The 22,070-nt window shown below is 36.8% G+C and overlaps 2 protein-coding genes across 6 annotated transcripts in view; both read left to right on the top strand.

Annotated features, from left to right (window-relative positions):
* The first annotated feature begins 4,309 nt into the window (after positions 1–4,309).
* LOC130069102 (cyclin-O protein B) lies at positions 4,310–8,737 on the top strand. Its single transcript, XM_056232817.1, has 3 exons — positions 4,310–4,721; positions 5,894–6,079; positions 8,187–8,737. Exons 1-3 carry the CDS (start codon positions 4,566–4,568, stop codon positions 8,733–8,735), a joined length of 891 nt encoding a protein of 296 aa, XP_056088792.1. The 5' UTR covers positions 4,310–4,565; the 3' UTR covers positions 8,736–8,737.
* A 2,832-nt stretch (positions 8,738–11,569) lies between these two features.
* The window catches only part of smtnb (smoothelin b), an 81,439-nt gene continuing 70,938 nt past the window's right edge, over positions 11,570–22,070 (top strand). For 2 of the 5 annotated variants that reach the window (XM_056232774.1, XM_056232778.1), the window contains exon 1: positions 11,571–11,742. In XM_056232774.1, coding sequence (XP_056088749.1) covers positions 11,692–11,742 — 51 coding nt within the window. In that variant the 5' untranslated portion in view covers positions 11,571–11,691. Of the gene's footprint in view, positions 11,743–22,070 lie in introns of all 5 variants that reach the window. The other 3 variants (XM_056232777.1, XM_056232779.1, XM_056232775.1) reach the window with 2 other exon arrangements.

The following is a 22,070-nucleotide window of genomic DNA, read 5'->3' on the forward strand; positions in this document are numbered from 1 at the left end:
ATAAATGTCAAAATATTTCGTTTGTTATAAATTAATTTTTGTTTTCTCAGTTAAACCTGTATTAAGTGGTTAAAAGAAAAATTGGAAAACAGATTGGAAAAATATTTAAATGTTATCTTATTTAGCCTATGTATAGTTTTATTTTGATTTCCTTTAAGGGGTAGTTCACCCAAAAATGAAAACTCTGTCAGTAATTACTCTCCCTCATGTTGTTCAACCCCGTAAGACTTTCGTTCATCTTCAGAGCACAAATTAAGATATTTTTGATTAAATCTGAGAGCTGGATCACTCCTCCATAGGCTTCTTAAAGGATCGAAACTGGCCGGCCCAGAAAAGTTATTAAAGACATCGTTAAAATAGTCCGAGTGACTACAGTGGCTCAATCTTAAGTTTATCAAGCGACGAGAATACTTTTTCGAGAATAAGATTTCACGTTGTGGAACAGCGCAGCGCTTCTGTGTTGTACGTCACACGCATCACACACACACATGACCAGCGTCGGCCAATAGTGAGCCTCCGTGTGACGTACAACACAGAAGCGCTGCGCTGTTACACTGCGTGAACTCACTCGAGGCCCACAGAGAAGGAAATGAATAGTTGAATAAAGTCGTTATTTTTGTTTGTTTTTTTTGCGCACAAAAAGTATTCTCGATTCTCAAAAAGTTGATCAACGTTTATGTGAATAAAAGCCTAAATTCAATCTGTTCATCATATAAGAGCTGTTTTTTGCTGTTTAATGTTGTTTGGTGTAATGTATGATCCTGAGGACCCCCATGAAAACGAGATGTTTCATCTCATGGGGCTGATCCTCTAATTATGGAAGCTTGTTTCCGGCACTGAATAAAAAAATTAAAAAAATTATAATTGCGACTTTTTATCTCACAATTGCGAGATATGAAGTCAGAATTGTGAGAAATGAAGTCAGAATTGTGAGAAATAAAGTCGCAATTGCGAGATATAAAGTCGCAATTATGTGAAATAAAGTCGCAATTGCGAGAAAAAAGACAGAATTGCGACTTTTTATCTCACAATTCTGACTTTTTCTCACAATATGCGAGTTTACATCTCGCAATTCTGACTTTATAACACATAATTGCGAGTTTATATCTCGAAATTCTGACATCTTTTCTCAGAATTGTGAGATATAAACTCGCAATTGCGAGTTATCAGGCCAATTCTAAGGGGAAAAAAGACTAACTTTTCCCCCTCAGAATAGTTTATATCTCACAATTCTGACTTTACAACACGCAATTGCGACTTTAGTTCACGCAATTCTGACTTTATATCTCGCAATTCTGACTTTGTATCACGCAATTCTGACTTTATAACACGCAATTGCGACTTTAGTTCACGCAATTCTGACTTTATAACACGCAATTGCGACTTTAGTTCACGCAATTCTGACTTTATATCTCGCAATTCTGACTTTATATCACGCAATTCTGACTTTATATCTCGCAATTCTGACTTTATATCACGCAATTCTGACTTTATATCTCGCAATTCTGACTTTATATCTCGCAATTCTGACTTTATATCACGCAATTCTGACTTTATATCTCGCAATTCTGACTTTATATCTCGCAATTCTGACTTTATATCTCGCAATTCTGACTTTATATCACGCAATTCTGACTTTATATTCTGACTTTATATCTTGCAATTCTGAGAAATAAAGTCAGAATTGCGAGATGTAAACTCGCAATTGTGAGAAAAAAAATCAGAATGACCTTTTTTATTTTTCATTCTGTGGCGGAAACAAGCTTCCATAATATGGAAGCTTGTTTCCGCCACAGAATAAAAATTTTTTTAAAAGGTAATTGTGACTTTTTATCTCACAATTCTGACTTTTTTTCCTCACAATTGCGAGTTTCAGAACTGCATGATATAAAGTTGCCGTTGTGAGTTATAAAGTCAGAATTGTGAGATGTTAACTTGCAATTGTGAGATAAAAAGTCGCAATAATCTTTTTAAATGTTTTATTCTGTGGCGGAAACAAGCTTCCATGAACGGGCCTTTAACCAGACACATAAAACAACTGAACGGACTGATATGTATTTCTGATATGGCTCACAGAAGTCTGTACTATATATTATATCTTAACTGGAGCGAATGAATTGCAACTTCAACTTACAAGGCCAGCCAAAAGAAACTGCTTCTCTGACTCCCACACATAGCCTATATTAATGTGTGAATGGAGCTGATATGAAAGATTTATTTGTTGTTGCTGGACACTTACTATTATGTCTGAATATGGCCCAGACTGAAAGGAAGGGAAAGCTCTGGCTCATTTTCTTTTTAGACATAGAGTTTCCTCTTTGTATATTTCACAGCTGTATATGGGTTATTGATCTCCATTTCTCTCTCTCCGTCATCTTGGTCACACAGATATCCATCCTCCATGACTGGATGTTCCTCTTTCTTGAGTCTTATGAGTTTTGTTGTAAGTTCTTCATAATCACAGATCTGAATAATTGTGGACTGGTCCTCATTATTTGAAGCAGAATCTCTAAAAAGGAGTCATTAAAACTCTTAAAGTCCCCCTGTGGTGAAAATCAAGCTTTTAATGTTGTTTATATGTCTATGTGTGTGTTTTAATATGCTTTAAGACAAACCATGTGTAAGTTCATAAGTCGACAGCATTGCTGAGTATTTTCTCCTTAAAACTGCAGTGAACCAAAGACAGTCTCAAAAACACGAAATCGCTGGTGTTTCTGACGTCACAAACGACCTTGTAACCAATCAGATCAATGTATGATCGTCAACCAGTGGATCTCTGAGCTGAGTGAGTGAGTGGAGGCGGGGCTCATTTGCATATTCATAGAACCGCGCATACTAAATGAGGCGAGGGTGTCGAGTTACATTCAGGCTATTTTAACTTAAGGCAACATTTTTCATTTTGGTGATCAAAAATGAGTTTTAAAGGATAAAATGATTGACAGGTGGACTTTAATTGTCGAATGACACAATATTTGATGGGGATCTGTCAAGTCTAATTTCACCCTTCAAGTAATGATTTGCTTACTTTTATAATTGAGCAAACTAGATGGTTGACTCATTTCAAACTGTGCTTGACCATGAGAATGTGTCTCCTTGAATAAATATGCATTAATAAAACTTTAGAAAACAAAAGCAAACAACATGCTATGCACTGAGGATGGCCTTCCTCTATAAAGACTGAATTAGTGATTAAAACAATAAAATCACAACCAATATGAATATGAAACACTATATCTTAACAATATTTCATTATATGTGCATAGGGAAGACTGGGAGTTGTCGAATATAGAGAAGATGCCACAATTTGTGTATCTCAGTGAGGTTTTAGTTTGGGATACACAATATAGGCCACCATATTGGTATCGGCTGATATATGTTCATTTTTCAATGTTATCGTTATCGGCCCAATAAAAAAATTTGGCCGAAATATTAAAGCTGATAAATAATGGATTATTTCCATCAGCTGAGCCTGAGACACTTCAGATGCGCACTGTTCAACATGATGGTTTTAAATGGCTTGAAATATGGTTGGAATCACTTCAAAAATGTAAAATATAGTTAAGTGCCACACACCTGAAAAAAAAAGATTTTTTTATTGCTGGTGATTGTTCCATGAATAACCCTCATCTTCCATGAAACCTTTTCATTGCACAAATGTTCTTAAATTAGATTTTTAAAATGTTCTTCGCACTAGAAAAAATGGTTCTTTTAAGATATGAAAGTCTCTTTGCGGAACAAAGCATTGCTGCAAAAACCCATTTTGGAACATTTATTTTGAAGATTTAAGTGTTTTTTTTTGTTGGTATTAAATACCAATGTCTTAGATTAGCCAATTTTTGTTGTTATGCAGTATTTTATGTTTTATAATTGTTTAACTGTTTAACGATTGCTGAAAAGCTTTGACATAAAAGATAAAAGAATTAAGAAAAATGGCATTGCTGTGAAAACCCCCTTTTGGAACCTTTATTTTGGAAGGTTTAGGCTAAGTGTTGTTTTTATCTATGTTGGTATCAAATACCAAATTCAATAAAAAATGTCTTAAATTAGCAATTTTTTTGGCTGTTCTTATGCAGTATTTTATGTTTTATAGTTGTTTAACTGTTTAACGATTGCTGATAAGCTTTGAAATAACCTATGGTTGAGGAGAGATTCCCTGATATGATATTGGGTGTACAGTAGGCTACTAGTACATATGAAAGCGCTATATAAATGCCTCGTTCATTCATTCATAGGACATATGTTAAACAAAAGTTATATTTTATATTATTATTATTATTATTTTTAAAGTCGAGTGACGCTTGAGTGTGCGAGTGTCTGGGCGACACCTGCCGCTCCCGTGGGACTGTTGCCATGGTCACGCGTGTGCGCGGGCTCTATAGCGCCCTACAGTGCGCGCTAAAACACCCGGGAAAGACCCCGTTTACAAGCACCACTCCACCTGAAAACACTGCATTTCCACTGAGACTGACACCGTATGCTACAGTAGGATGCCGATCATGTGGGGAAATCTTTCAGTACAGCATCCATCCCAGCAGTAGCGAGTCCTCTAGCGTGTTTGAGCAGAGATGTCTAGATTAAGCGACTCTGGCTTTGAGGAAGAGCTTCAGATTTCTCCAGTAAAGGCATGGCATGAGTGTGATTATGAGGAGAGTTGCTTCATCATCCAGAGACACAATGAGCTGCAGTTCATCGCGCAAAACTGCCTTGCACATCAACCTCAGGTGAGAGTCACACGATCATACCTCATACACACTTAAATAGCGTTCGTTCTGTATTATTATTATTGAAAGAAGCACATTTATTCACAAACGAAGCATTAAATTGATCCAAAAAAAAGTACAATATTAGTATTACAAAAGATTTCTATTCAAAAAGGGATAGTTCACCCAAAAATCATTGACTCACCCTCATCTCGCTCATCTTTTTGATGAAATCTGAGAGATTTCTGTCCCGCCATTGACATCTACGCAACTACCACTTTGACGCTTCAAAAAGTTCATAAAGAGTTCGCAAAACTAATCCATATGAATCGAGCGGTTTTGGTCAAATTTCTAAAGAGACTCGATCACTTTATATAATGAACAGATTGAATTTGGGATTCAAAATTTTCACTTTTGGGTGAACTTTCCCTTTAAAAGCAGCACAACTGATACTGAAGATTGGAGTTATGATCCTGAAAATTCAGCTTTGATCACAGTAATAAATTACATTTTAATATATATATTCACATTTCACATAGAAAACTATTTCACAGTATTTCAGAATTTTTTATCAAATAAATGCAGACGTGGTGAACATAAAATAGATTTTACTGTAGACTATTCACTTGTTTAATCAACAGCTAAATATGATGATACTGGAAGTTTAGTTTGGGGGATAAAAATTAGCAAAAACGTATTAATTTAAGATGGGCTTGACCTATGATTTAAAGAAACATACTACACCCACTACATTAGAGAAAACAAGCATTTGCACTCGTGACCATAGGCTGCGTCCGAAATCACATACTCTCTTACTTAATTATTTTGAGAAAGTAATTACTTCACATCATCTAAAAAAGTATGTTTAATCTGGTATGAATGTAATCCAGACATACATTCACCATGTTGTCTTTATCATGTGACCTACTACAAGCGTCAGTTGCATCACCTCACTGCCATTCATAAATCCTCTCCCGTGGCCTCATGGGATAGTAAAGTGTACATCATATACACCTTTTTTTTGGTTACAGACTGTTTTTCGCCTACTATATAGTAAGGGAAATGCAATATTGGACTAAATATCCTTCTGACAACAAGCAATTCTCCTCTATTACTGTTGTTGTTCTTACTGTTATTAATGATACTATTGCTTTGCCTGGTAATTTTTACATGATTTCTTTATATCCTCGTAGATTACGGCAGAGGCTCGCAGCAAACTGGTCAGCTGGCTCATAGCTGTGCACAGACAGCTCAAACTGTCTTTCGAATCCTGCTGTTTGGCGGTGAATATCATGGACCGTTTCTTGATCACGACCTCAGTCGCTGCAGACTGCTTCCAGTTACTGGGAGTGACATCTTTACTGATCGCCACAAAGCAGGTGGAGTACAGCGCTCTCTTCCTCAGCAGTTTCATTGTGGTTATAGCTCACTATTAAAGGGATAGTTCACCCAAAATTGAAAATGATCCCATGATTTACTCACCTTCAAGCCATCCTAGGTGTATATGACTTTCTTTCTTTAAGCCGAATACAATCAGAGTTATATTAATAATATCCAGACTCTGCCAAGCTTTATAATGGGACTGAATGGAGGATTAGATTTTGAAGCCCAAAAAAACACACAACAGAATTATGACATTATATGTACTTTAAAGGGATAGTTCACCCAAAAATTAAAATTCTGTCAGTAATTACAGAAAAGTTATTAAAGACATCGTTAAAATAGTCCGAGTGACTACAGTGGCTCAATCTTAAGTTTATCAAGCGTCGAGAATACTTTTTGTGCGCAAAAAAACAAATTCAACTATTAATTTCCTTCTCTGTGGGCCTCGAGTGAGTTCGTGTAGTGTAACAGCGCAGCGCTTCTGTGTTGTACGTCACACGCAGGCTCACTATTGGCCGACGCTGGTCATGTGTGTGATGCGTTTGACATACAACACAGAAGCGCTTCTTTGAGTAATTACTGACAGAATTTTTATTTTTGGGGTGAACTATCCCCCAAAAATGAAAATTGTCTCATAATTTACTCACCCTGAAGTGACCCTAGGTGTATATGACTTTCTTCTTTCAGACGAATACAATCTGAGTTATATAAAAAAAATACCCTTGCTCTTCAACGCTTTATAATGACAGTGAATTGAGGATGAGATTTTGAAGCCCAAAAAAAGCACATCCATCCATGATAAAAGTAAATGCGAAGCGATGCGCTTGTGTAAGAAAAATATCCATATTTATAACTTTATCGACTAAAATAACTAGCTTCCGGCAGACGGCCTATGCAAGTCGACTTACACTAGAGTAACACTTGATGATGTGTGACGTAGGATGTAGGAGTAGTGTAATCTTTGACGCCAGTTGCGGTTCAAACACCTTTCCACTTTTTTAGAAATCCTCAGAAATTTCTCATTCCACATTTAAAATGGTCGTTTTAGGCTTCTAATTCGTGACTGGTGTTTTGTTTTGCTTTATGCGTCGGGTCAGAGGTCACCGTAAATCTATGTGTACGGCCGTCTGCCGGAAGCTAGTTATTATAGCTAATAAAGTTTTAAATATGGATATTTTTCTATTTATCTCTACACAAATGCATGGCTTCTAGCCTGGGAAAACCCAGACAACTTCCGGCAAATTTAGATTTGCTCTGAAAGTTAGTCTGGCAAAGAGCTCATTCAAGCCCATTTCCAATCCGTCGAAATCATGGCACCAATCAGAAGCGTTGGGGCGGGCTTTACACGATGACGACAGCGCTGGGATTTTGAAGCAGATTTTGTAGCCTACATTACAAAGATGGATGCCGCCGTCGAACATCACTCGTTCCAATCAGCTATCGCGTCTGTTTTAAGCGATTTGAACGTTTCATTTTAGTTAAAAACCGAGCAAAGAACAACACTCGGAGATGTTTCTCCGCCGCTCTGCGTACGTCATCTCCTTCATCGCTCTGATTGGGTTTAGGTCTATCCGCGACGTCCGTTGGTGACGCCCCTCTGGAAATGATGTGTCTATGACGCTTTGCCAGACCATAACTCAGTTACAACTGAGAATGCTCTGGTATTAACCAGGCTACATGGCTTCACTTCAGAAGGCCTTTATTAACCCCCTGGAGTCGTATTTACTTTTGTCATGGATGGATGCACTTTTTTGGGCTTGAAAATCTCATCCTCCATTCACTGTCATTATAAAGCTTGGAAGAGCCAGGACATTTTTTTTATATAACTCAGATTATATTCGTCTGAAAGAGGAAAGTCATGTACACCTAGGATGGCTCAAGGGTGAGAAAATCATTGAATATGAACTTAAACTATAACACATTTTAATTTAATTGCATTAACATTTAATGTAGTAGTCCAGTATTTAAAAGCATGCTTAGGTGTTCTGCTTTTTCACAAGGGTTAGTAGACACTATTCCGGCGCAATGGATCACAAATATGGACACAGTAAATCTGAGTGAGTAAATTCTGTAAATTTAAATTCTGATCTTTGTGTTTTCCAGGTTGAAGTGTATTCGCCTCGCATCACACAACTTCTGTCGCTTTGCTGCAACTCTTTTTCCAGAGAACAGCTGTGCAATCTCGAATGCCTGGTCCTTCTCAGACTCAATTTTAGACTGGCTGCACCAACTCTGGCTTTCTTCCTGGACTATTTCACCAGTCGCCTTACTGGATGCCAGAGTGGTGGAGCCGTCGATGAGATGGTCAGTACAGCATCAGATACCCTGGAGCACAGAGATGTTGAGATCAACTGGAAATGGTTGGCTTGCAAAGTGTGTGAACTGAGTCTGGCTGACTACACATTCAACAAATATATGCCTTCTGTGATTGTGCAGTGTGCTGTAAAACTGGCAAAAGATCTGCTGAAGACACATTCAGTGCAGTCCACAGAACACAACACCGGCTCGTTGAAGACATCCGACTCGTTCTGCTCTGAAGAGTATCCACCACTGGCCTGGGAGAATCAGGTGTTATTCCAGCAATGCACAGACGATCTGAAATTGTTGGTTTCTCTTAATCAAGACGCAGTCCAGGACCTCATAAGACTATAATCCATTATCACTGTTCATTCATGCTGTAAAATGATCACATGGAAAATTTGCTTAAAAATGCAAAGATCCCTGCTGAAAAATCCAGCATGAATTTCACGTTGGTCCATCCATGCAGGTCTAGCTGGTGAAAAAGCACAGTCATGTTGTTCTCAAGCAAAACTGAGCTGGTGTATCTGGTCCACCAGTAAACCAGCATCCCATGATGGTCCCAGCATGCAAAACATAAATGCTGGTGACCAGCAATGCTGAATTTTTCACCAGGAATACTGAAATTGACCATACTAAATTCTTTAGTACTCAAAAAGCTGATTTAAAGGGATAGTTCACCCAAAAATGTTAATCATCCCATAATTTACTCCCCATCAAGCCACCCTAGGTGTAAATGATTTTCTTCTTTCAGCCGAACACACAATCCGTTATATAAAGAAATACCCTGGATCTTCCCAGCTTTATAATGGGAGTAGTAACTGAGATTTTGAAGCCCAAAAAAGTGCATCCATCCATCATAAAGTAAATCCATACGGCTCCAGGGGTTAATAAAGGCCTTCTGAAGCGAAGCCATGTGTTTGTATAAGAAAAATATCCATATTTATAACTTTATAAACTATAATCATCACTAGCTTCCGGAAACGGCTGTACGCGAGTCGAGTTCCGGCGGAAGAGTGACCTCTGACCTCGGCAACTAACTCAAGCTCCTCCCACATTTCTCTTTAGAAAATCGGTGTTTTGTTTTGCTCGATCCTCTGCGCTTCAGCATTCATCAATCCGTCATGCGTCGGGTCAGAGGTCACTCGTCATGCGTCGGGTCAGAGGTCACTCGTCACTCGTCATGCGTCGGGTCAGAGGTCACTCTTTCGTCGAAACTAGACTTGCGTATGAAAGCCAGTGATTGTTTTTTGTTAAGTTATAAATATGGATATTATTCGTACAAAAAGTTTCAGAAGGACTTTATTAACACCTCGGAGCCGTATGGATCATTTTTGGGTGAACTATCCCTTTAAAGGGTGGATTTATAATACACATAAAACAAAATACAATACTTTTCATGCAGTCAAGCTGTATTTGTCCAAAAAATATTTATACAAAAGGTTTTATTTTAAATGTATATTTATGTAGAATCAAAGTTTTAGAATTTCTGTTTATAATTACTAATTGAAAAAGAACTGATGTGAAAATGCAATCTGAACTTAAATTGTTGTTATTAATAAATGCTTTGGAATACAGACTAAGGTTGGTCTCTTTTTAAAGAAGATCCTCAGGAGATTATTGACAGTGAAAAGGGAAGGGTAAAAAAAGTTATAGAAGTTTAATTTTACTGTAAAGCACATGTACTGTACTAAACATTTTCATACAAAACATATTTTACAAAGTAATCTGGACTCTAAAATTGCTAGAAAATCAAACTAACTAACCAAGGTGTGTTCTAAATTTGAAGTTTATATCACAATAATTGAAGTTCTTATGAGATTTTTGGTGCGTTCAAGTCCTCCTGGGAAGTTCGTACTTACGAGGTGGGAACTAAAGTCGTGTTTACGACGGCGGTGTGTTCAAGTCACTTTCGTCAGAGCAAGATGGCGGTGTACTTTCTCTTTATCAATTATTACACAAAAATACTGCAAGGTTCTTAAACTCTAGTTCTAAAAAATTAAGAACAAAGAAATGTGCATCAATTGTGCTTTACTTTTTTATGTTTTTAATTAATTTATTAAGCTTTATCATTAAATATTACATTGTTATATTATAATGCCATCATATTCTGCTGTAAATAGAAAAGCCTTACAATATCACTGCTATATACCTTTCGGTATTGTGGTATTCCGCCATTTTTATCACTGACACGCCCCCAACTCGTATAGATCGAATCCCGATCGAGCTTCCCACTCGTATTTACGACATCGTGGTGGAGTTCATGTGCGTTCAAATCGTAAATACGATCTTTACGAGATGACTTGAACGCACCATTTGTTTAGGCACTATATCAAAAATAGCCACTAGGTCACAACCCCAATTTTTTGACGTGTTCTCCTGTAACAAATTTTTTTTGGGGGGTGAGCTATCACTTTAAGAACTAGCCTAGACACGGTCTGACCATGTAGCAAATAGTTAGGTTAATCAGTCTGTCTTTTCGGATTCAAATTAGACCAATCTACCTTTTATGTGACTTAAAAAATTATGAAATGTCTTTAGACGACTAACTTGTAAGACCAGTCTAAGCAGTTTATGCAACCGGCCACTGAGCTTTAATGAAGTAAAGATATGTTTACCTATTTTCTTCATACTATTTTGATAATGTTTCTTATTGTTTCTTTGTCGATCTATGTTGCTGCAGGCCATGTGAGTGGCTTCTGTCTTCATTGTACAAGTCGTTTAGTCAGCAGACAGGGCGTGGAGGAAATTAAGTGAAATGAGAAAAAGAAACTATGACATAGTCTTCATAGTTGCCAGATCGCAGTGAGTGACAAAATTATACACGAGTGAAAGAAAAAACAAACAAACAATGTAATAAATTTTTACACCAATCAGAGAGTAACATTCTCATTTGAGCGTGTGAGGTTTTGAATTTGCCGGCGTGTTATTGGCTGGCGGTGTATGAGGGGCGGGGCTTCAACTCAAATCACTCACCGCTTGTGACTCCGAAGGCATGTAAGTTAGTCTGTCTGTCTGTGAACCGTGAAACGGTTGGAGTTTGTATGGAAACACACGGCTGCCGTTAAATAACGCGGATATTTTATAATTTTTAGGCTTTTTTTCTTTAGGCTGTAGCACAGATTCGGGTTTTTTTTAGAGAGCCTCTCACAAAGCACCCGAACCGAGACATACTCTTTCTTTAATGCATTCGCAGTGAGCCTTTCTATTATGTGTAACGTTATATGAGGGTTTATTTAACAACTATTTTAACGTTACACTCGTACTGAATGAACTAGCCATTCAAAGCGATAGTAAAACGTCGGAGAAGATGTCAGAGAAGAGATACTCCAGCATGGATGAGTCCTCGCTCCGCAATCTGGTGAGTTCAGCTCGGTTCAGCTCCACAAATGTCACTTTTTTTAGGTATAACGTTAACAGATTAGATTTCGCGTCACTTTGGTTTTGGACACGATTCTTTAATAATAATGCTAAAAACAATGGCACTTGCTTTATCTAGTGTTCACATCCGTATGATAAAACTGCTCGTGTAAACAATATATGAACTCTAGCACGTGCCATGTTGTAAAGTGGTTAAAAATTAACGAGGTCAATTTGAAATGTTTCTTATAGTTAAACCTTAACAATAACAACGATGATGATGCTGTTGCCAATAATAATTTATTTATTTTCAATTCCAAAATCTAAAATTTCATAAAACGTTTGTCCATCTTCTCTATGTTTAAAACAATCACGAGATGTTGAATTTACTTGGGAGATTTATAGTGAAAAACAGACTAGCAAAAAAGCAGATGTATAAAATCTAGAAATAACAAATGATTTCAGTATCAGTCAGGTTTTATGTAAAAGCATTTCTAGTTGGCATGACATGATTCTAACAGATAAATAAATTAAAGGTACATTCTGAAATAAAGATGTTAACAGCACATTTGAGAAATATGATTAAAATATTCACTCACATGAGATGTGACATCAGTGTAGAGAAAAAAGCTGTTTTAATAAATGGCCACTTTATGATCATTTATGTCAAAGAGATGAGTGCGAAAAATTATAATTCTGTCATAATTTACTCGCCCTCATGTCGTTCCAAACCCTTAAGACTTTTGTTCATCTTCGGAAAACAAATGAAGATTTTTTTTATGAAATCTGAGAGTTTTCTGTCCCTCCATTGACAGCTACACAACTACCACTTCAAAACTTCAAAACTTTCATATAGAGATCATAAAACTAATCCATATGAATATATTTTCTGAATTGACACGATTGCTTTATATAATGAACAGATTGTGAAAGAGATCGTAAAACGAATCCATATGAATTAAGCGGTTTAGTCCAAGTTTTCTAAAGAGACTCGATTTATATGATGAACAGATTCAATTTAGGTTTTTAATCACATTTAAACATAGATCAGCGAACATTAACAGAAGCTCAACCGAACTTGCTTGGCTGTAAATGGAGGGACAGAAATCTCTCAGATTTCATCAAAAAGATCTTCATTTGTGTTCAGAAGATGAACGAAAGTCTTACAGGTTTGGAATGACATGAGGGCGAGTAATTAATGACAGAATTTAAATTTTTTGGTGAACTATCCCTTTAATAGAATTGTGTTTACGTAATATAGCAATTTCAGCCAGTTTTTAAGGCATTTTACAAGCTGAACGTACACAAGTTATATACTAGTACAGACACAACAGAGCATGAGTCAGCAGCGCAGTCTGGAGTGATGGCACAGATCAGCACGTGTGTGATCCACCAGACAGACAGTCCAAACAGAATGAGTATGAGTGGAAAAATGAAATGTCCAACAAGTAGTCACACATAACAGAGCTTGAGTCAGTGTGTGCAATATGAGACTGACTAAAAAAGACGAAAAGGAACCAAACAAACATATGAGGTGTGAAGCAGCAGGAGATACTAAAAAAATGTCAATCGGGCATCCAGGTGGATAGATGTCAGTGTAAAGTCCTAAATGTTTGGGATGAATTAGAGTCAGCTAAACACGTTAAAGCCAAGGGATACTCCACTTTTTTTGGAAATAGGCTAATTTTACAACTCCCCCAGAGTTAAACTGTTGAGTTTTACCGTTTTTGAATCCATTCAGCCGATCTCCGGTTCTGGCGGTACCACTTTTAGCATAGCTTAGCATACATCATTGAAGTGGACAAGACCATTAGCATTTCAAAAAAAAAAATGACCAAAGAGTTTCGATATTTTTCCTATTTAAAACTTGACTCTTCTGTAGTTACATCGTGCACTAAGACCGACGGAAAATGTAAAGTTGAGATTTTCTAGGCTGATATGGCTAGGAACTATACTCTCATTCCTGCGTAATAATCAAGAAACTTCACTGCCGTACCATGAGAGCAGCAGGCGTAATGATATGACGCAGCGCCTGAAAATAGTTCCGTTGTGTTGACGGAAGGTGGCCTATTTTCAGGCGCTGGTCTTGTCTTGTTTAATGGTCTTGTCCACTTCAATGATGTATGCTAAGCTATGCTAAAAGTGGTACCGCCAGAACCGGAGATCGGCTGAATGGATTCAAAAACGGTAAAACTCAACAGTTTAACTCTGGGGGAGTTGTAAAATGAGCCTATTTCCAAAAAAAGTGGAGTATTCCTTTAAGACCCTTATATACTTCAAGCGTGATCGCAGTATGAACTAGTAGTAGTATTTTGAACAAAATCAGGCCAAAACGAAGTTTGTTTGGAGATTGTTTCTGTAGTTTGAGAGACAGCATGCCAAAGCGAACTTTCTGGAAAGGTTTGTTCAGGCTGGTAAACCCCTTCGTACTACCATTGGTCTGTGGTGATGATGTAATAGGTGGGCGTGGCTCTGAGGCTCCGCCTTCTTTGAAGTGGAAATCTTCTCCGGTTCATTTCTTCTGTTCAGTTCGTTCGAGTTCGGACGCGAGTGAAAACATGAAAATACTGGAGAGCTGCTTTATATTAGAAAATGAAGTTGTAATTCTAATTGAAAGAGATCTTTTTCATGCTTAATACTGTAAAGCTGCTTGCTTAAAAATAAATCTATTAGTGGCATATAAATAAATGTGATGTGACTGGAGAGCTGAATTGCAGAGCTTGTGCAAACATATCCACAGGGTGGCCTGCGGGTCCTTAAAAAGTCTTAAAATGTCTTAAATAAAGTTTTCCTAATAAAAGGCCTTAAAAAGTATTAAAATGTCGTAAATTCAGATTCGATGGGTCTTAAATATTTCTGGTCACATTACCGCTAAAATTTCTCCAGTCTGACACACACAATGTCCGTCAAATAACCAGTGAAGCATCGAATCGTAAGAATGATCTTGATTTTATTACATAAACAGAGATTGATAATGATAATGTATTTCTGGTAGCGCTGTTGATACTCTGTGAGAGATTTTATAGTGAGAAATCAAAACAAATGAGCAGCACACATAAAAAAACTCACATGAGAAACATACTGAAACATCCTAAATTCAAAACGTTGAGTTTTTTATTTATAACATGATATAGTTTAGTAACATAACATGACGGGAGCTATTTTGCTAAATATTCTCACGATTGCAAATGTAACATTGATTTTAGTTCAATAAACAAGTAGTTAATATTAAATTAAATATTAAATATTATATTATATTATATTATTATATTATATTATAAATATATATTAAATATTAAATTAAAATTAGGTTAAACATTAAATATTACATATACGTTTGTAATATAATGTGTATTTCCATCACAGGTTTGGTCTTACATTTCATTCAAAGTGGCGTTAAAAAGGTCTTAAAAAGTCTTAAATTTATATTGTTTATATCTGTAGACACCCTGATCCATGTCACTATGAACAGATGCTTTCTTAACTGCTGTTTTCACTGATGTAAACAAACTTTTGTTGTTTATTTTGTTATTTAGAGGAAACTGAATGAATCCATATTCATCTAAACGTCACTCACAGTTGTTGTGTGGGTGGCGTCGAGATGTTTGCTAATAGTATACCACAGCTTGCATATTTCAAATTCTTTTTACCCCTGAGCGAATAATGAAATCTGTTGTATCTGTTCCGAGTGAACAGCAACCACAGCAACACCTACGAAGTGCACTTGAGTCTTTAAAAAAATGACATCTGACTGGTTTCTGTTGAGTCAGTTCAGTGGCGGTCCTGACTAACATGGTGCCCGAGGTGAGATATGAGGTTCTTGGAAGGAAATAAATCATTTCCAATGAAAGTGGTGGGTCAAACGGAGAGCAGTTGTGTGAATATATGGGAATGGGAGCAGCGTTAGACAACTATATCTGACACTAGAGAGACATTTACATGCAATTTGTCCAAATTTTGTAAAAGTCTACAAATTGGTAATGTAGGCTAGATCGAGAAGGGACTCGAGAATATAAGAAAGAGGTTAACTAAACATGCCACTGCACATCTAAGCAATTTTAATTTGAAGGGAGATTAAAATCTATATGAGAGGTTTGTTAATTAGTACTTTGAGAAGTGCTTCAGGTGTTTCACAGACCAAATTGCCTTGGAGGTGTGTCTATTACAACAACAAAAATCGTTAAACTACTTACAGTGTGACATTGTGACAACTTTTCCTAATAGAAAATTCCCAATAAAAGACAGCATCACGAATTCCTAAAGACTGAATAATCAATTCTGTGATTCGAGTCATGAGCTTCATAAAGCTAAATTGTAAGGCATGGGTTAAACCGTCAATGCAATGAGTGTTTTGGACTCATAACAGTAACACAAAGCACAAAACCTGCATTCAGAGCAATAGGGAAAAATAAATACTATCCGTTTTTTCCCACCATTATTTCTCTATTTGCGTTTAAAAAATCAGGTCATGCCAGCATGAGACGGTTAGGCTAATAAACTACCACCAGGTGGTACATAGTTTGTTGGTGGTTGTTAGGTCTCAAGCTTATCCATCTTGGTGGGCCGCCAGCTGTAACAAAATAATCAAGGTTAACCTAGGCTCCACCAGCTTTTAGTGCATATATGCCAAATATCATCCAAAAATGACCAGCCTCGACCTTATATAAACTTTGTAAAATAGGGATGTCAGTACAAGTAGTTTGGTATCAAGTCAATAATCAATTTGTAAAAATAATGCATTTAATCCAATACCCTAGGGCTGTCTGATTGACAGGACGCATAAGTGTATGGGAACATATGCTATATGAATATCTCTTGCTCTAATAACATGTGAATAGTAAAATGGGCATTTTGACCAAGTGCACTTAACTGTGTTATTAATGTAAACAGTCAGTCTGCTTTAAAGGGATAGTCCACCCAAAAATGGAAATTCTGTCATCTGATCACCCTCAAGTTGTTCCAACCCTGTATAAGTTTAGTTCATTTTTATTTTCCATACCATGGAAGTCAATAGGGACCATCAACTGTTTGGTTACCCATATTCTTAAAAATATCTTCATGAGGGTGATGACAAAATGAAGAGTTTGGTTCCAAAACGCAATAAATCCATTTAGATTAATTTGAGTAAAAATGTGTTTTCTTTACCAAGAAAGTGGAAAGATGAAAACCTCTATTTTCTGTTTCAAACTTTCACATAGCATTTGTAGGTCATAAGAAAAAATACAAATCCAGGTTTTGATTTTCAAAGATTTATTATAAAAACGGATTATTTTTCCCCCCAAAATGCAATAAATCCATTTTTTTTCCCCAAAATGCAATTAATCCATTGAATCAATATAAAAGTTTTGAAAATACACAACAACGTAAGTTTATTAGTATAATATTTTTATTAAGAACTGTAAAGAAGATTGAAAACATTTTTCCTCCTCCCGAGTGCCTCATCTTCTTAATCTCCTCACGTAAATGATTCGATTTCGATGCCTTACGTTTCTTACCCGCCGCAGAAACAACCACAGGTTCATCAATGCCGGCAAAACTAATCATTTTTTTTGTTTGTTTGTTGATCGAAAAGTACAAAATAGATAAGAAAAACTAGGAAGCCGGGTGTATTTAAGGCGCTGCCGTTACTGTTTACATTGCGTGGAATGGTGCGTTGTGATTGGTTGAGAGCGGATATATCGCATTCTGCAGAGAAGGGAGACTGGCGTTTCCCTTTGGAAAGAAAGGGAGAAAACATGACAGAATAACACGGCGGATATCGCATTTTACTTAAAATTAAACATTGACTTTTCAATACCAACCAGATACAATACTGATTTTTGCAGTAACTAATTTTTAAAACAAATGGCGTTTATCGCGTTTTGGAGGAACCAAACTCTTCAAATATTAATTTTTGGGTGAACTGTCCCTTTAAGTTGGTGGAATATAAATAGGACGTATAGTTAAATGGAAACCCACTCACTGCTCCCAAGTTCCTCATAATTACTTATAAAAATTGGCTACATGGCATTGTTTGAATTTATTTAGCTAACTTTCATGCATATATTTAATTTAAGAATGTTTACATTTTGGTATTGATGTTAAATACTTAAATTTTGGTATTGTGACAGTCTTTTTGTAACTGGTTTTAGCTGTATATCCACTTAAAGGATTCATTCAACTGGTAAAAGTGTTGTGGGAGCAGTTGTGTCCTACTGTGCAAAAACATCTCTCGAGATTTTCTTGTATTCTGAAATTATAACAAATGCTAAATTGATCTTTTATGTGTAGTTTTGAACTGAAGGGAGATAGAAAGTAGATTGCCTCTATTGTCCTTCAAATAACTCAACACTACCCCCAAATCTCCCCCTTCAAATATTTTCCACTCTCCTCTCTTCACAATGTTTGGATGTCATTGAGACGCGGTTCCACAGAGGCCAGAAGTGTCACAGACCCTCATGGGTAGTGGAAAATGTTGAGGTTTCTCCAACTTACTTGTTGACTATAGGGATTATTTTTAGTTGTGAGAGAAACACGTGCACAACTTGTGTATAGTATAAACACGAAATAAAAGGAGCATTTTGTTCAAGATTGGGAAGTTTCAATTAGTTTTTCATTAGATCTGTTTATTTGCCTTGATGGTTGTTCTCTTAAACTTGGATGAAGGCATTTCCTGATAACATCCCAAAGGATTATATAATCGGTTTCTGTTTATGTAGAACTTGGAAGTTGAACAGAAGTGTCAATCTTTTTTTTCAGTGACCTTTACATTTGTTTTTTACCGAAAGCATTAAAATTAATATCAATCTCCATAATGCAAAAAAAATAGGAGTTGATCAGATTAGTAAAGTCTAAATATAGGCTATATTTTTGCCATTGTTATGTTTAAGTCTTGCCCTGTGCAGACTGACAACGATCTCATCGCTGGAGGTCGCCAAGAATATTTGTTAGCCGTAGTAGTGGATGCCCTGATGTCACAATTGGCACACATTCTAAATTGGTGTAGATCATTTGTGTAAATTAAAAGGGTTTGTTCACACAAAAAAATTAAAATTCTATTAATTTACTCACCCTCGTGTCGTTTGAAAGTCCACACAACCAAAAATGCTTTAAAAGTTTGGCTGAGCTTATGTTTAAAGATCACCTGTTGTCAATTATTTTATTCCTTAAGTCATCTTTGATCACCGAAATGACATATTTAAACGTTTTTTTCCTTTGTAAATTTTGTCTTTATGCCTTTAAATAGAACTCGACACCCTCGCCTCATTTAGTATACGTGGTTCTATGAATATGCAAATGAGCCCCGCCTCCACTCACTCACTCACTCACTCAGAGATCCACTGGTTGACGATCACACGTTGATCTGATTGGTTGCAAGGTAGTTTGTGACGTCAGAAACACCAGCAATTTCAAACCGTGTTTTTGAGACTGTCTTTGGTTCACTGCAGTTTTAAGGAGAAAATACTCAGCAATGCTGTCGACTTATGAATTTACACATGGTTTGTCTTAAAGCATATTAAAAACACCACATAGACATATGTATAAACAACATTAAAAGCTTGATTTTCACCACAGGGGGACATTAACATATTTTATGTGCTCTTTGGATGTGTGTTGTTAAACAATGTTTATCTCTTCATCATATAAAGCGATCATGTCTCTTCAGAAGAATTGGATTAAACCACTCAATACTCATGAATGAGATTTATGCTTTCTTTATGAACTTTTTGAAGTGCCAAAGTTTTGGTTTGGTATACTTTCAATAGGGACAGAAATCTCAGGTTTTATTAAAAAGATCTGAATTTATTTTAAAGTTGAGCTAAAGTCTTATAGGTTTTAAATGAAGAACCACATAAGGATCAGTAATTGATGACAGAGTTTTCATTTTTGAGTGAACTAGCCCTTTAAACTTTGCCGTAAGGAAAAACCCACGTCACATCGGCATCAGTCACTGTCACTTATTAAAATCAAATGGGTTTCGCTGAACAAACCTCTGGAAAGAACACTTTCTTTTTCACATCCTGACTGGTGGATAGCAGAGCATTGGGTTTAGCATGTGTTTATATGATTGATGCTGTCATGTGACTTGACATCTGTGCCTGTGACTGCTCAGGTGCTGGATGAGGTAATGCAGGAAGTTTGAATAAGTTTGCGGGAACAGGATGGGAAGTATCGCCCAGGAAAGTCAGGATATGGTTTTCTGAGCAGTTGTATTTCTATGATACGTTTATGAACGTATTTCTGAGCAGTCTGCTCATGGGGACCAATGATGTAGTTTCCCAAACCTTGTCCTGTCCCGTCTTCCATTGTTCAGACAAACAGGTAGTCCCACCCCAAACTTCTGTTATTTTTGAGTCTTTAACTTTTTGAGTCTTTTTCTTTTTTAGCTACAAAGAAAATAAAACTCCACAGAAACATCTTATAGTGATGTCGTTTTTGTCGTTGGAATTGCTTAGGTAATCGTTTTATTCTTTTTGTAATAATATATAGACAATGTATCCATAGATATAACAATATATCCATTCACCATATATTATCTAACCCTTTTTGTAGTTGTTATTTTTCAGTAGCAAATCTTTGTTTATTTGAGCCGATATTTAAAAAAACTTGATGGCACAAAAATTGGTAAGTCCTAGCCTGGTTAACTTAAACCCAGACCATTCTCAGTTGTAACTGAGTTATGGTCTGGCAAAGCGTCATAGACAAATCATTTCCAGAGGGGCGTCACCAACGGCCGTCGCGGATAGACCTAAACCCAATCAGAGCGATGAAGGAGATGACGTACGCAGAGCGGCGGAGAAACATCTCCGAGTGTTGTTCTTTGCTCGGTTTTTGACAAAAAGGAAACGTTCAAATGGCTTAAAACAGACGCGATAGCTGATTGGAACGAGTGATGTTCGACGGCGGCATCCATCTTTGTAATGTAGGCTACAAAATCTGCTTCAAAATCCCAGCGCTGTCGCCATCGTGTAAAGCCGCCCCAACGCTTCTGATTGGTGCCTCGATTTCGACGGATTGGAAATGGGCTTGAATGAGCTCTTTGGCAGACTAACTTTCAGAGCAAATCTAAATTTGCCGGAAGTTGTCTGGGTTTTCCCAGGCTAGGTAAGTCCAGAAATTCATTTTTTCCTTGGAGTTTCTCATTGCTGTAGCCTAGCTAGTACTTTGTAAATGTGATTTTGTGTCCTTTGATTTCTGACCCTGAAAATGACCCTATATCCACCAATCAGATCAGTTTTTAAATAGATACTTATGATTAGTCACCTATATAGTTGACTAATCATCAAAATGTTAAACTACTGGTCAGTTAAAAAAAAAAAAAAGTTATTTTGTTCAACCCTATATTAGGTCTAGTGATCCAAACTATTTATAAATAAAGTTTCAAGAGGACTTAATTTGTTTTGGTTGAGGGTTTTACATGTGGAAACATCCCTTCTGTTCCCAAAATGTACTTCGAAAAGCTTCTTTTACCTCAAATGTACCACAAATGTCAACGAAACTTGCATGTGTGGTCATTCATATAGTGCTGAACTATTATTGTAAAAGGGGGCATTAAGTATATTTTCAGAATTTTGCTTTGGAAAAGATAATCCCACATTTAATGACTACCTGAATACCAAAAACACTCTGTTTGTATAACCTAAATGAACTTGAATGTTCTTTTGGAATGTTTTAAGGAAGTAACGTCTAGAAAATGGAAATGTTTATGTAGAGTCTCATTGAGATAGTAAGAGTTCCAGGTCATTGCTCATCTTCCTGAATGTGTGTCACTAATACTCTCATTATCTAGCTCTCCTTCTTTGCCCTTCACCGCTCTCATTTAGCCCGCATCACAGACCAGAGGCGGGGTTACAAGGCCTGTGTCCATATATGGGCATACTCACTCTGAGCCTGGAATGAACTGCTGATTCACATCTCCCTCTCTCTCTCTCTCTCTCTCTCTCTCTCTCTCTCTCTCTCTCTCTCTCTCTCTCTCTCTCTCTCTCTCTCTCTCTCTCTCTCTCTCTCTCTCTCTCTCTCTCTCTCTCTCTCTCTCTCTCTCTCTCTCTCTCTCTCTCTCTCTCTCTCTTTCTCTTTCTCTTTCTCTTTCTCTCTCTCTCACTGCTTTTTGCATCTATTTCCATCACCAAGATCGATGGAAAATTGAAAGTTTCCATCATTCTTACCTTCATTTCCCAGGGACAAAGTTTTCCAAAAGAAGTGAAACTGTAGAATTATTGGATTATCAATTATTATTAATAGGGTTGACTCATAACTGTACTGTTTAGAAACACTTAAGCAGTTAATATTGATAAACTCTTTTCCACATGGTGGTGTCATAACCCCCGCCCCCCCCAACCCCCTATATTG

This window comes from Rhinichthys klamathensis, unplaced genomic scaffold, assembly GCF_029890125.1.
Source record: "Rhinichthys klamathensis goyatoka isolate OS25496 unplaced genomic scaffold, OSU_Roscu_1.1 h1tg000356l_1, whole genome shotgun sequence".
Classification (NCBI taxonomy): domain Eukaryota; kingdom Metazoa; phylum Chordata; class Actinopteri; order Cypriniformes; family Leuciscidae; genus Rhinichthys; species Rhinichthys klamathensis.